The sequence below is a fragment of the Staurois parvus genome, unplaced genomic scaffold (genome assembly GCF_062004578.1).
Source record: "Staurois parvus isolate SC_StPar_1 unplaced genomic scaffold, SC_StPar_1.0 ptg000249l, whole genome shotgun sequence".
NCBI lineage: Eukaryota > Metazoa > Chordata > Amphibia > Anura > Ranidae > Staurois > Staurois parvus.
In genome coordinates, this window is record NW_028318045.1 from 7,395,374 (window position 1) to 7,411,170 (window position 15,797).

The following is a 15,797-nucleotide window of genomic DNA, read 5'->3' on the forward strand; positions in this document are numbered from 1 at the left end:
CGACTGGCGCAACCACTGGGCACTGACTGGCGCAACCGCTGGGCACTGACTGGCGCAACCGCTGGGCACTGACTGGCGGCACTGACTAGCAGCACTGCATTGATGGGCACAGGTGGGTGGCACTTCTGGGCACAGGTAAGTGGCACTGCTGGGTAGCACTGCTGGGTACAGTTGGGTGCACTGCTGGGCACAGGTGGGCGGAACTGGTGGGTGGCACTGCTGGGCACCGATCATCATGATCAGTGCCGATCCCTGCTCTGACAACTGCCGGTTCTCGGCAGTACTTTCCTCACGGTCTGACAGCGTGAGGAAAATGCAGCCGAGAACCGGCAATTGCATTTCCCGGTGATCAGCGTGTCATTGGACACGGCTGACCACGTGGTAAAAGGTCGCTGTGATTGGCCTTTTACCACATCACGTGATCAGCTGTGTCTGTAGGACACAGCGATCATGGAGATTGCCGGGGGGGCGCAGGAGAACGCGTTCTGGGAGGACGTCATATGACGCCCTCCCAGAACTGGCCGGCCGCAGTGTAGCCATCATTTGGCTATCTGCGGTTGGCAAGTAGTTAAAGCGGAGTTCCAGTCCCCAGAAGAAATTTTTTTAAAAAGTTTTCGAGAACATTAACAAATGGATAAAGTTATAAGTTATAGCCTTCTAATTCGTTTTAAATATGTAAATCTTTATGCTGATCTCGGAAGCAGGCAGGCGCCATGATGGCTGTGGGCATCTGAAGTCCACAAGGCTTTTTTTCCTGGAGTTGGTGCTGCTGGTTATGCACCACTCCATCTCGCGCCTGTACTGCAGTATTGACACTGCTCGGCGCTACTTGTATAGAGAAGGTTGCCATAACAATGGCAAGAACGGCGAAAGTTCCCGCCCCCTTATGGCAACCTGTCCATCAAATCACTTCAGGGGGAAGGCAAGTGAAGTCTGGAAATGGAGCAAGCCCGCAACAATAATTAGAACACACATATCTTACACTTCCTTCCCACACTGGACTCCGTTAAAATGGCGCCAAACTCCGCCTATTCGCGTCACTTCCGGTTTCAAAGTAATGTGATATTTAGTCACTAGGAAGCCACAAGGACTCCTGGGATACAGGAAAAGACATCCCAGGAGACGTTGCAAATCACCTTAACACGTCATCACCTAGGGGGCCGGGACCGGAAGTGCAGTCCTGAAATACTATTTTAAGGTATTTACATTAAGAAAAAAAACATTTTATTCAGAAGGAAAGATTTATTACTAAAAGGTCAAACAGGTGCAATAATAATATTTACAGAAAAATATGTAACTAAGATATATATATATAGATATATATATATATATATATATATATATATATATAAATATACAGAGACTAACAGCACAGCAAAGAGATATCAGAGAGAGGTGAAAGGGTTAAGGTACTTGCCAAAGTCCTGGGTTAGCAGATCCAAGTTTCAGAGCAGATGTTAAAATGGGAGACGTCTTCCACTTGACTCTTAGACCTGACAGCCTATTTTGTAGTCCCCAGCAGGGGGTGTCTCTGAAGTCAAGGACCAATACCCCGCTTAGGGCGTGGAGGTATGGGTGGATACCTCAACTAGAGCCAAAATCTCCCGTAACTCATATTTTGGCCCATAACTTTCCAGCTGCACAAGTGACATTCCACCCGCGGGTAGATTATTATGCAGACACATATGAGGATTGATTAGATATGAATTATGAAATTATACACTGTACGGTTCACGAGATCTACTTTTCTGTTTTCCTATGTATCCAAGACAATTCGAGTGACCTATCAAACTGTTCGCCTTCTCGTGGCCAATCTGACGATAGGTCCGGTTTTTATGTAAGTCTCTTATATTCCAAGATATGAGAGATAGGAGAGAAATGGATTTTGAAAAGTGTTTATCTGATTCTGTCACCTACACTGAGTTAGGTTTATTAGGTTGGAATATCTTTCAACTCCTGGGAAAGCTTGCCTGATCTCTTACGAGGTGTTACAATTTGCAGGTTCTTTGTACAGGGAGGCCCCGGCTCCCTTGTGGGGCTTTATAGCTCCTATGACCCTCCTGTGACATTCCCAACTCACACACATACACACTGGCCAAATGTCGCTGGGCCTCTCTAAGGAGGGAGGGGGGAAGAATGAGGGAGAAATATATTTGTCAGGATGGTTAATCCCTTTGCCAAGATGGAGGTTGAAGCCAAAATGGTTGAACCGCATCCATCTCTGGGTATATGCTGTTACAACATGTACACACAGACACACACACGTGTACATGCACACAGACATGTACACACACACATACATGTACATACACGCAGACACATGTACAGATACACACACACAAATACACACACACAAACACACACACCTATAAAAATTTGCAGTATAACGTTACCTTCACTCACAGAGCTGGGTACTGCACTCTAGGGGGAGGCAGAGAGCACAGCACACACTCCTTCCTTTGCTTTCATTTTGCTTAACTATCGAGGAGTCTGACAGCTTCTAGTGCGAGTGACAGATCTGGCCCTAAGTTCCGAGCCTGCTCAGCAAGACGGACCTGGGGACACACTCACCCTCACCATAATTTCCACTTGCCAATGAGAGCAGGCAAGTGGAAATTTCAAGCCCTGCTCTAAAGCATTGCATCGGCGATCAGTAGATCGCTGGTGCAATATAGGTCTCCCTTTGACCGGTCAGTGTATTTGATGCTCATACATCCCATATGGGCAGGGGTGTATTTACCACAAGGCAAACAAGGCATTTGCCTAGGGCGGCATTTTTCAGGGGGGCAGCAGCATTTTTCAGTGGGGCAGCGCCGCCCCCTAGAAGCAGGGAAGGAAGAAGGGACACACGCAGCATGGGGACCAGGTGCGATCTGAGAGAGGCTGCAGGCTGCAGGCTGCTTGATGGTGTATGCAGAGCCCAACTCTTGTTCCCGGGGATGTCCGGAGCTGTGAAGGTGAGTGTCTTCTCTCTCTTGCCGGGGTGGGAGGGTGGCCAGTGTATGGGGGACAGTGGTAGTAGAAGGCTCTCTCAGGTGGGGTGTTGTTGGCCAATGTCAGGCTCTCTTTGTGAAGGGGGGGGGGGAGATTGGTCGGTGCCAGTGTCTCTCTGGGGGGGGGAGCTGACTTTTGTTTTGCCTATGGCAGCACAAAACCTAAATACACCACTGCATACGGGCAAGCAAATACTTACTGAGAGGAAGACTCAATGAACTACCACGGAGCTCCACAGGGCCTTGGTAATTCACTGACAACTACAAGCCAACAGCCACAAAGGCTGTCGGGACTTGTAGTGCTCTTATTCACAGAACACCGTGAATGAGTGACGCAGCCATGTGGGTGGAGCCAAATTTTAAAAAAAATTGTGCCAGCTAGCAGAGAGGCAGAGGCATAGCTAGGATATTTTGCATCCGGGGACGAATGGCCACCTCATGACACCCCCCCTCCCCCCCCGCTTCATATGGCCCCTGTAGACACCCCCCCATCACATTGCCCCCCCCCCTTCATCCATGGCACTACTCACCCAGCTCGGCTCTCCCCTCGTCCCGGCACATGCCCGGCTCACTGCCCTCCTCTCCTCTCCCGGCCGGCTCCTCTCATAACTCACTGTGGATGGCAGATGTATCAGATGATACGTCTGCTGCAGCCGCTGCAGTGATCTTGTGACCTCATTTTGGCACCCGGGTACATATGTACCCCCCTGCCCCCCCCCAGCTACGCCTCTGCAGGGAGGAGAAGGTCCCCCACTAGCTGTCACAATGGGGGGGGTACAGCGGGCCGGTCCAATTGTAACATGTTACACCCTGAATATGAGTGTAATATGAGCTGTCAATCACTGCTGTCTGCTCTGCCCTCCCCTCTCACTGGAGCGCTGGGCTGTGGAGGGGCGGGAATGGCTGGCTCAGGCTCTCAATGGCTCGCTGACAGGCTGAGCCAGGTGTCACTCCAGACTAGAGGGTGGATCCCAACTTTAAAGTTGGGATCTTTCCCCAGCCTGGACTGGCTTTGACATCAGCCAACAGCAGGCCAAATGTCAGCTGAAAATGGGTCACAGGAGTGCAGAACGAACTGTACTCCTGTGATCCACAAGAGAAGTACAGATAAAAAAAAGCTTTGGCTAGACTTCTCATTTAAATGAATAAAATGCACAAGCAGTATGTGTGTTCACAGCAGTCCTTTGTGTGAACAAATCTGAATGAATCGTTGCAGTGCAGAGTACACCCTCACCATGTGAGAGCAGTATTGAAGAACGGAGGAACACAGCTCATCTTGTCCTAGAGCGGAGATGAACAGAGGTCTCACTCCCAGCCGACTCAGGCAATCTGTAGAGAGAAGTGAATCTGTAATGTCATTATTGGATCCTTCTAACATTTTACTAAAGTTGCCAAATGTGTGAAAATAAACCAAACAATTCTATTGTGTTTTGTGAACAGATTATAACGTGTGTCAAGGCAAAAAAAAACAAAAAAAAAAACACACGCTGTATGTCTTTGCAGTACATGAGCATTTCCAATTTTTTTATTGCTTTACAGACCCTGCAATTCCAGGCTTAATCCTAACTACTCTTGAATCTTTCCTCTACCCCCTCCTAACACCCAGTAGTGTATTGTGATTTTGTGCTGCCCTAGGCAACACTAAAATCGGGCACCCCCCCATCTAAATTTATCCCGCCCTTTGCTGTTTAAGATCCACCTCTTCAGGACAGGAGCATGATGGAGGGCAATGTGACATGGGGGGGGGAGGGTTGTGGGACAAGATGGGGGCAGCGTGATGGGGGGGCGCAGGAGAGGAAGGGAGCAGTGGGACAGGAGGGGCGAAGCATGACTGGGGATATCAGAACAGCAGTAGGCCATCGAGACAGGTGGGGGCTAACAGGACAAGAGGGAGGCAGCGTGACAGGGGGGGGCAGCGTGATGGGTGGGGAGGCAGAGGGACAGGTAGGGGACAGAGGGACAGGATCTGAGCACCGGGACAGGAGGAGCGCAGAGGGACAGGAGAGGGGCAGTTGGACAGGAGGAGTGCAGAAGGACAGGTGGGGTGCAGCGTGATGGGGGACATGGGACAAGATCGGGGCAGTGGGATAGGATCAGGGCACCGGGACAGGAGGAGCACAGAGGGACAGGAGAGGGGCAGTTGGACAGGAGGAGTGCAGAAGGACAGGTGGGGTGCAGCGTGATGGGGGGCATGGGACAGGATCGGGGCAGTGTGATAGGATCAGGGCACTGGGACAGGAGGAGCGCAGAGGGACAGGAGAGGGGCAGTTGGACAGGAGGAGTGCAGAGGGATAGGTGGGGTGCAGCATGATGGGGGGCATAGGACAGGATCGGGGCAGTGGGACACGAGGAGCGCAGAGGGACAGGTGGGAGGCATGGGACAGGATCGGGGCAAGAGGAGTGCAGAGGGGCAGGTGAGGGGCAGTGGGACAGGAGGAGCGCAGAAGGACAGGTGGGGGGCAGTGTGATGGGGGGCATGGGACAGAATAGGGGCAGCAGGACAGGAGGAGCGCAGAGGGACAAGTGGGGGGCAGCAGCACAGGAGGAGCGCAGAGGGACAAGTGGGGGGCAGCAGGACAGGAGGAGCGCAGAGGGACAAGTGGGGGGCAGTGTGACGGGGGGCATGGGACAGAATAGGGGCAGCAGGACAGGAGGAGTGCAGAGGGACAAGTGGGGGGCAGCAGGACAGGAGGAGTGGAGAGGGACAAGTGGGGGGCAGCGTGATGGGGGGCATGGGACAAGATCGAGTTCTGAGAACAGCTAGTAAAGCCTGAAGCAGTGACATCACCCATAGGCTTGCTTCCTCTCCCCTGCAGCCATTCTGGTTGACACAAGGGAGCAGAATCACATGACTGGACCAGGACAACCTGGTTTTAACAAGCGCTAAAGCTAACCTTTTTCCTTTAAACAGTTCCACAATATGCATCTGTTTACCTCCTCCTGTTGCTCACCTGCCAGGTTCCTGCCCACACCACCAAAGGACTGGTGAATTTGTCCAGGATTGGTCTGTCCTCCAAACTGCAAAAAATAAAACCCAATGAACTACACTAGAGTAAACCATATGGTGCAAAGGTGGGCATCCATGTCCAATGAGATTACAATGATATTATGTATGACAAAATTACTGACAAATAAATGCATGTAAGTTCATGCCTGGTAAATGAGGCTTTAAAGCAGAGCTCCAGTCAAAATGTAAAAAAAATAAATAAATAAATAAAAAATAAAAGTCAGCACCTACAAAAACTGTAGCCAGGGGTGTATCTGCCACGAGGCAAACAAGGCATCTGCCTCGGGCGGCATTTTTCAGGGGGGCGGCATTTCCCCCAGGCAGAAGGGACCAGTGCCATCGCTAAAAAGGGCTGTGTTCAGGCAGAGGGGCAGCTCGTGTGTGCTCGCGCAGGCTCATCTGCGTTTGTACAGGGGGACAGGCTAGTGTGTGCTTGGGTAGGGAGCGGCTCGGCTGTGTTCAGGTGGGATGGGGAGAGGACAGGTGAGGAGACCGATCATCTGGACAGCCATGCCCAATAAAGGGCACGACATCTATGAAGATCTACAGGTTCTACTCGTTTTACTAGGAGGTTCAGTATGTGAGTTTTCTCCAAAGTGCTGGATGATTAACTATATTGGTGAAAGCTTGATGTAGACTAGAAACTTTTGGCAAGTATGAAATTACTTCATTGTATTTTATATTGTGAATTACTGGACATGCTGCCAGCACTGGGATGAGTCCTGTTAACTCTTCAAGTGGCGTCAAGGTTTAACAGGTTGTGCAGCACCCATATAATGTGAGTAGGCAAACAAGTCATCCATAGTGTTTGGTGTAGAACAGGCCTCTCCAGCTGTTCCAGAGTCTCTGACCATCTTCTGTATCCTGTCCACAGTCTCTGACTGTCTCCTGTGCTATGTCTGCAGTCTCTGACCGTCTCCTGTATCCTGTCCACAGTCTCTGACCATCTCCTGTAGTATTTTCGCAGTCTCTGACCATCTCTTTTATCCTGTCCGCAGTCTCTGACCGAATTCTGTACCATGTCTGCAGTCTCTGTGTTAGAACCCGCCAGGTGGTGCCCCTGGCTGCCCACTTGACAGACCTACCCAAAGCGTGGAGTCTAAGTCCCGGTCTGTGCTTTCACCAGGGCCCCTGATGGTGGGGATGGACTTGAAACAGACCGGGACCAGGTCACGACCTCCGAGCAGGCCCACCAGTGGCAGGGGCAACCTCCGGGGATGTATTGGTACCGGGAGAGCCAGATGTGAGGAGGACGGCAGGACCTAGCAGGATGGATCACGAGCGGGGGTCCCGTGGGGTAGGCGAGGTACAGAATCGGCAGGCGGAGAGTAGTCAGGTCACACGCAGGGTCAGCAGGATAAGTCAGTCCGTAGAGAGGTCAAAACAAGCCGAGGGTCAGGATGGGAGAAGGCAGAGTAGTCAGGTACAATCCGGGTCAACACAGGAGTAGGCAGCGTAGTCAGGGTCAATCAGGGTCAAAAGCACAGGTACAGGACTCAGGAACTCAGATAGACCTTGCGGCGATTACTGACAGTGCAGGGCATCTTTAAATATTGCGCCCTGCACTGTCATTGGCCGCTCGGGACGCGCCCCCGGGCTGTCATTGGCCGCCCGAGGCGCGCCCGCGGGTCCCACTGCGCATGCGCGGCATCCTGTCATCCACGGCTCGCCGGGACCTAGTGCCTGTGTCCCGGCGTGAGCCGTGGCCAGTGCGCATGCGCCGGCCGACAGGACGCCGCGATCCCTGACATTGCCCCCCCCCTATGGGCACCCTCCGGGAGCCCCACTGATCTCTCCACCGCGGGTGGCCACGAAAAAATTCCCGGATGAGTCTGGGGGCGTGAACATCCTGGATGGGCACCCAAGAATTCTCCTCAGGGCCATAACCCTTCCACTTTATCAGGAACTGCGTCTGGCCCCCCCTCTTTCGGCAACTGAGAATAGTTTCTACCTCATATTCCTCCTGGTCACCTATGGCGACTGCCTCAGGAGGTCTGGATTGGCGATCCGGGAAGGAATCTGGTCTGGATGGTTTCAGGAGAGAGACATGGAACACCGGGTGTATTTTGAAAGACTCCGGGAGCTCAAGTTCATAGGCCACTTCATTGATCACCCGTTTAATTGGAAATGGTCCTAGGTACTTCGGTCCTAACTTCCTGGAAGGACACAGCATTTTCAAGTTGGTCGTAGCCAACCAAACCTGATCCCCCGGCTGGAGCAACAGCTCTCCTCTTCTCTTCCTGTCGAACGCCTTTTTACTATCTTCTTGGGCCTTAGTGATGGCCTCCTGAATCGTTTTGTTATTGACAGAAAAGAAATGCAAGACATCTTGAGATGCGGGTACCGGACTTTCGGGCGTTAGGTCGGGGAGAAACGTAGGATGATATCCGAAATTGGTAAAAAACGGTGATTGTCCCGTCGCTGAGTGGCTCGAGTTATTATAGGCGAACTCTGCAGAAGGCAACAGTGTTAGCCAGTCGTCCTGGAGATAGGAGGTGTAGCATCTGAGGTACTGTTCCAATGTTTGATTGGTCCTTTCTGTTTGCCCGTTGGTCTGTGGATGGTAAGCAGATGACAGTGACAGTTTGATTCCTAATGCTTCACATAAGGCTTTCCAGAATCTAGATGTGAACTGGACTCCCCGATCCGATACTATGTCTTCGGGTATCCCATGTAGCCTTACTACTTCCTTGATGAATATCCGTGCAGTCTCCGGTGCCGACGGGGTTCTTTCCAAGGGCACGAAATGAGCCATCTTTGAAAAGCGATCCACGATCACCATTATAGCAGTGTAGCCTTGAGACGGTGGGAGTTCGACCACAAAATCCATGGCAATCATTTGCCAGGCCCGTTTGGGTATCGGCAATGGACGCAACAATCCCCAGGCCTTGCTTCTGGAGGGCTTGTTCCTTTGGCAGGTGGGACAGGTCTGGACGTAGCGCTCGCAGTCTTTGACCATGTTTGGCCACCAGAATGAGCGCCGTAGTAGCTCCAGAGTCTTCGCCACCCCAAAGTGCCCTGCCATTGGATGGTCGTGGCAGTGCCCCAGGACGAAAGTTTGAACTCCTTCTGGCACCACGATCCGATTTTTCTTCCAAAGCAGACCATCGCGGTTCTGGAGAGGCGACCCGGGCGGGACTGGCAGTCCAACGGAAGCGTCAATCAGTCTGGAGCGAAGTTCCGTTTGCAGGACGAGGAAGCTTCCGGATGGCAAAATTGTGTCAGGTAACACTGTATCGTCGGGGTCCTCAAACATGCGGGACAGAGCGTCTGGTTTTGTATTTTTAGACCCAGGTCGGTACGTTATATGAAAGGTAAATCGAGAGAAGAAAAGAGCCCATCTCGCCTGGCGTGGTCTCAGTCGTTTCGCCGTCCTTAAATACTCGAGGTTTTTGTGATCCGTGAATATTAGGATTGGGTGTGTGGCTCCTTCCAGGAGATACCTCCATTCTTCTAGAGCGGACTTGATGGCCAGGAGTTCCCGATCTCCAATATCGTAATTGCGCTCCGCCGGAGTCAACTTCCTGGAGAAAAACGCCACGGGATGCAGTAACTCCTTGGTACCACTCCTTTGGGAAAGAATCGCTCCTACCGCGTTTTTGGAGGCGTCCACTTCCAAAACATATGGAAGAGAAGAATCTGGATGGCAGAGAATGGGAGCAGAAGTAAACAATTTCTTGAGCATGTCGAACGCGGTCTGGGCTTCAGGGGTCCATTTAAAACGAGTCCCTTGTTTAGTCAGTTGCGTGATTGGGGAGACCAGCCCTGAGAAGTTCCTGACAAACTTTCTATAAAAGTTTGCGAATCCAATGAAACGCTGTACCCCCCTCTTATCGGTGGGTGTTGGCCAATCTAAGATCGCCGTGACTTTCTGGGGATCCATCGCGACCCCCGCGGGAGAGAGGACCAATCCCAAGAACGTTATTTCACACTGTTCAAAACAGCATTTTTCTGCCTTGGCGTAAAGCCCGTGTTGGCGTAAACGTGTTAGGACCCTTGCCACATGCTCCCTATGAGCCTCCAGTGAGGGTGAAAATATCAGGATGTCATCTAGGTAGACAACCACGAAGACATCGAGGAAATCACGAAAGACATCGTTAATAAAGTGTTGGAAGGTGGCCGGTGCGTTACAGAGCCCAAACGGCATCACCAAATATTCGAAATGACCGAATCTCGTACGAAAGGCTGTCTTCCATTCATCCCCCTCCCTGATACGTACAAGGTTATATGCCCCCCGCAAGTCTAATTTAGTAAAAATCGCTGCTGACCCTAACCTCTGGAGGAGCTCAGGGACTAGGGGTAACGGATAGCGATTTTTTACTGTGATTTTATTCAGGTCTCGGTAGTCAATGCAGGGCCGTAACGATTTGTCTTTTTTTTCTACAAAAAACAACCCAGCCCCGGCCGGGGACGTGGACGGGCGAATAAATCCCTTCCGCAGATTGTCATCAATATACTCCCTCAAAACCCCTGATTCTAATTCCGATAATGGAAAAATGCGACCGAATGAAATCTCAGATCCGGGTAGGAGGTCTATGGGGCAATCGTAGGAACGGTGTGGGGGAAGAATGTCTGCTCCTCGCTTACTGAACACATCTAAGAAATCGTGGTAGGCCGGAGGGATAACCTGAGACAGATCCGTATCACCATCCATGCATAGGAGAAACCGGGGCGGCACGGGCCCTGGGACGTGGCAGTGATCCCGGCAGTATGGTGACCGAAACTGAACCGTTCCCTTCTCCCAATCAACCCGGGGGTTATGGGCCCGCAGCCAAGGAAGCCCCAGAATGATTGGGAAAAGGGGGGATGCGATGGCATCCAGACGGAGGAACTCCTGATGATGGTCAGCCATCGTGGTAAAAATAGGGGGAGTCTCCTGATCCACCACTCCCGACTTTATGCTAGACCCGTCTGCCAGGAAGATGTTAAACCCCCTTTCTTTGGTCTGGAGGGGGATCTTTTGCCGGTGAGCAAAAGTAAGATCAATGAAACAACTACATGCTCCCGAATCAATGATTGCGGTCACCGACAGGGTTCCTCTGGGAAGCTGTAACGACACAGGTATTGCCAGGTAACTAGATAGGTCACCCCTTTCTGTAGGTAAAGGAAAACAGGAAGCGGACTTACTCATTTTTGCAGGACAGGAGCGCACCTGGTGACCAGCTTCCCCACAGTACAGACATAGGTTCTGCGATCGTCTCCTCTGACGTTCCTCGGCCGATAACGTGGAACGGGCCAGTCCCAGTTGCATGGGTTCTGAGGTGTCCCCTGCTTTCGTGCTCCGAGCATGGCTCCCTGGGGTTGGAGCTGCTTCTCTCGGTGGGATCCATGCCACCCTTTGACCCTGGCTACTCCTTTCCAGGCGACGCTCTCTCAGTCTGCGGTCAATTTGGATGGCCAACTCTATCAGTTTCTCAAGAGAGTCCGGTAGTCCTACTCGTGCTAATTCGTCTTTTAGAGACTCAGACAGCCCAATGCGGAACTGGTGACATAATGCCGCATCGTTCCATCTGGTATCTCCCATCCAACGCCTGAAATCAGACGCATACTCTTCGGCCGCCCGGCGGCCTTGCCGCAGAGAGTATAGAGTAGCCTCTGCAGAGGCAGCCCGCTGGGGGTCGTCATATAGGACGGCCATGGCCTGAAAGAACTCAGTCACGGAATCGAGATGGGGGTCACGCTTCTCCATCAGGCGGTGAGCCCAATCCTGGGGCTCATCCTGAAGGAGAGAGATTATAAACCCCACCTTGACGGTCTCGACAGAAAACGTGCGGGGCTGCAGGTCAAAAAATAAAGTGCACGCGTTCCGGAAGGCACGAAAACGGCTTCGGTCTCCACGGAATCGTTCCGGCAGGGGAACGCGGGGTTCGGGAGCTAGGGGTGCCGCAACTGCTCCAGATGCTGGAGCAGCGGGTGATTCCGCTGTTGCGGAACTTGGAGCAGGGGGAGTCTGGGTGGCAAACGACTCCATGCGGTCCTCAAGCCGGGTGCAGCGGCTGTGAAAATTCTGGAAGGCCTGGGTCAGAGTCGCCAGGTGCTGGCATATATCCTCTAGGGACGCCGGTCCTCTTCCTGGCTCTGTCATGGCCGCAAGGTACTGTTAGAACCCGCCAGGTGGTGCCCCTGGCTGCCCACTTGACAGACCTACCCAAAGCGTGGAGTCTAAGTCCCGGTCTGTGCTTTCACCAGGGCCCCTGATGGTGGGGATGGACTTGAAACAGACCGGGACCAGGTCACGACCTCCGAGCAGGCCCACCAGTGGCAGGGGCAACCTCCGGGGATGTATTGGTACCGGGAGAGCCAGATGTGAGGAGGACGGCAGGACCTAGCAGGATGGATCACGAGCGGGGGTCCCGTGGGGTAGGCGAGGTACAGAATCGGCAGGCGGAGAGTAGTCAGGTCACACGCAGGGTCAGCAGGATAAGTCAGTCCGTAGAGAGGTCAAAACAAGCCGAGGGTCAGGATGGGAGAAGGCAGAGTAGTCAGGTACAATCCGGGTCAACACAGGAGTAGGCAGCGTAGTCAGGGTCAATCAGGGTCAAAAGCACAGGTACAGGACTCAGGAACTCAGATAGACCTTGCGGCGATTACTGACAGTGCAGGGCATCTTTAAATATTGCGCCCTGCACTGTCATTGGCCGCTCGGGACGCGCCCCCGGGCTGTCATTGGCCGACCCGAGGCGCGCCCGCGGGTCCCACTGCGCATGCGCGGCATCCTGTCATCCACGGCTCGCCGGGACCTAGTGCCTGTGTCCCGGCGTGAGCCGTGGCCAGTGCGCATGCGCCGGCCGACAGGACGCCGCGATCCCTGACACTCTGACAGTTTGCTGTATCCTGTCCACAGTCTCCGATTGTCTCCTGTATCCTGTCCACAGTTTCTGACTGTCTCCTGCATCCTGTCTGCAGTCTCTGACCATTTCCTGTATCGTGTCCGCAGTCTCGGACAGTCTCCTGTAAAATATCTGCAGTCTCTGGCCCTATTCTGTACTATGTCCACAGTCTCTGACCGTCTCCTGTACAATGTTCGCAGTCAATGACTGTGTCCTGTCCGCAGTCTCTGTCTTCTGTATCGTATTCACAGTCTCTGACTGTCTCCTGTATCCTGTCTGCAGTCTCTGACCTTCTCCTGTATCATGTCCACAGACTCTGACCTTCTACTGTATCCTGTCCACAGTCTCTGACCTTCTACTGTATCCTGTCCACAGTCTCTGACCTTCTCCTGTATCCTGTCCACAGTCTCTGACCTTCTCCTGTATCCTGTCCACAGTCTCTGACCTTCTCCTGTATCCTGTCCACAGTCTCTGACCTTCTCCTGTATCCTGTTCACAGTCTCTGACCTTCTCCTGTATCCCGTCCACAGTCTCTGACCTTCTCCTGTATCCCGTCCACAGTCTCTGACCTTCTCCTGTATCCTGTCCACAGTCTCTGACCTTCTCCTGTATCCTGTCCACAGTCTCTGACCTTCTCCTGTATCCTGTCCACAGTCTCTGACCTTCTCCTGTATCCTGTCCACAGTCTCTGACCTTCTCCTGTATCCTATCCACAGTCTCTGACCTTCTCCTGTATCCTGTCCACAGTCTCTGACCTTCTCCTGTATCCTGTCCACAGTCTCTGACCTTCTCCTGTATCCTGTCCACAGTCTGACCTTCTCCTGTATCCTGTCCACAGTCTCTGACCTTCTCCTGTATCCTGTCCACAGTCTCTGACCTTCTCCTGTATCCTGTCCACAGTCTCTGACCATTTCCTGTACTATGTCAGCAGACTCTGATCATCTGCTGTATCCTGTCCTCAGTCTCTGACCGTCTCCTGAGGTGGAGCTCGAATAGGAAGAGAGAGATGGAGCCGAAAATGGAAGAGGCAGAGTTTACAGATGAAGGGGCGGGTCCGAAACAGGAAGGAGTGGGTCAAATTTAGATGGGGGGGCGCGATTTTAGTGTTGCCTAGGGCAGCGCGAAACCAAAATACGCCACTGACTGTAGCTGTTGACTTTAAAAAAAAAAAACAGACACTCATCTGTCCCCCAATGCAGTGGTATGCTCACCACAGCCGGCTTCACCAGCCGTCTTCTCTCCCTAGCATCTTCAGTGTGGTCACCCGGCTATGACAGCTTACAGCTTCACAGCCGGATGCCCACTGCACATGTGCGAGAGATGCTGCGCCTTGTAAATGGTCCTGTAGTCTTCTGGAACCTGTCACGTATCCCAAGAGACTATGGGGGGGGGGCAGTAGCAGAGAAAGTGGGAGCGGGTACCTGCCAAATCAGATACCCACTACCCAAAGGTGCCAATCCTTATTGGGGAGCGGGAGACGGGGCCTTAAGCGGAACTTCCCCTTTTGAGTGGAGCTCTGCTTTAAGCTGGCCTTACATATGAATATCAGATGACCTTGTCTGCACCAAATTCTACAAAAGTCAATTTTAAAATCAGATGGAAAATTGTTGGTCAAACAGCAATTGCACCCAATCAGATGTGGTCAGTATTCAGACAGCTGTAGTTTGCTGGCTGTCAGAATACAATAGCCAGCAGTGCAGATTCCTCCATTCATGCTATATAGCACGGATGAGAGAATTGACCGATTTCCCCTCTAGATGATGGAGAGAAATGTAAGCATGTTCAGCTAGCCTTAGAGTGTCTGTCAGCAAGGATACTTTCATACTGATCTGTAGCAAAAACGCCTGTGTTTTTGCTGCATTTTTGCACTCTTTTACTGTGTTTTTACTGCTTTTGCAGTGCATTCTTAAAGGAAATGCTCCAAAAGCAGTGCGGGTGCATTTTTTACGTGTTTTTGCATTTTTTTGTGTTCTTACCCATTGATTTAAATGGGGAGGTGTCAGGTTTTTTTTCTGCACCAAACCTACACCAAAAATGAAGCAAGCAAAATTTTAAAAACTCACAGGCCCTGCAACGGATCAGTGTGAAGAGTTCCATAGGAATATATGGTCACAGGATCAGTGTGAAAGCAGCCCAAGGCTAGGTTCACAGTAGCCTGTATATTAAAATGTAGCATTTTAGTGTTTAGACCAGGGGTGGGCAAACTTTTTGACTTGAGGGCCGCAATGGGTTCATATATTGGACCCGGGGGCCGGACCAAGAGTAGATGAATGATGTGTATGTGTCATCCATAGTAAGTATAGTAATATTCCCCCATAGTAAGCATAGTAATTAATCCCCCATATAGTAATTCATCCCCCATAGTAATTCATCCCCCATAGTAATTCATCCCCCATATAGTAATTCATCCCCCATAGTAATTCATCCCCCATATAGTAATTCATCCCCCATATAGAAATTCATCCCCCATATAGAAATTCATCCCCCATATAGTAATTCATCCCCCATAGTAATTCATCCCCCATATAGTAATTCATCCCCCATAGTAATTCATCCCCCATATAGTAATTCATCCCCCATATAGTAATTCATCCCCCATAGTAATTCATCCCCCCTATAGTAATTCATCCCCCCTATAGTAATTCATCCCCCATATAGTAATTCATCCCCCATATAGTAATTCATCCCCCCTATAGTAATTCATTCCCCATATTAATTAATACCCCATATAGTAATTCATCCCCCATATAGTAATTCATCCCCCATATAGTAATTCATCCCCCATAGTAATTCATCCCCCATATAGTAATTCATCCCCCATATAGTAATTCATCCCCCATAGTAATTCATCCCCCCTATAGTAATTCATCCCCCCTATAGTAATTCATTCCCCATATTAATTCATCCCCCATATTAAGTCCCCAAGTCCCCCCTGTGTCAATTCACTTACCTTTGCTCCGCGCGTTC

At 51.4% G+C, this 15,797-nt stretch overlaps 1 protein-coding gene across 1 annotated transcript in view; it reads right to left on the reverse strand.

Moving 5' to 3' along the window:
- Nucleotides 1–15,797, reverse strand: part of LOC149459739 (uncharacterized) — a 90,417-nt gene that overhangs the window by 37,813 nt on the left and 36,807 nt on the right. Inside the window, exons 11-12 of the mRNA XM_089680718.1 lie at nucleotides 5,945–6,011; nucleotides 4,228–4,322 (exon numbers count right to left, since the gene is read on the reverse strand). Of these exons, the coding sequence (XP_089536844.1) occupies nucleotides 4,228–4,322; nucleotides 5,945–6,011 (162 nt within the window). The remainder of the gene's footprint in view (nucleotides 1–4,227; nucleotides 4,323–5,944; nucleotides 6,012–15,797) is intronic.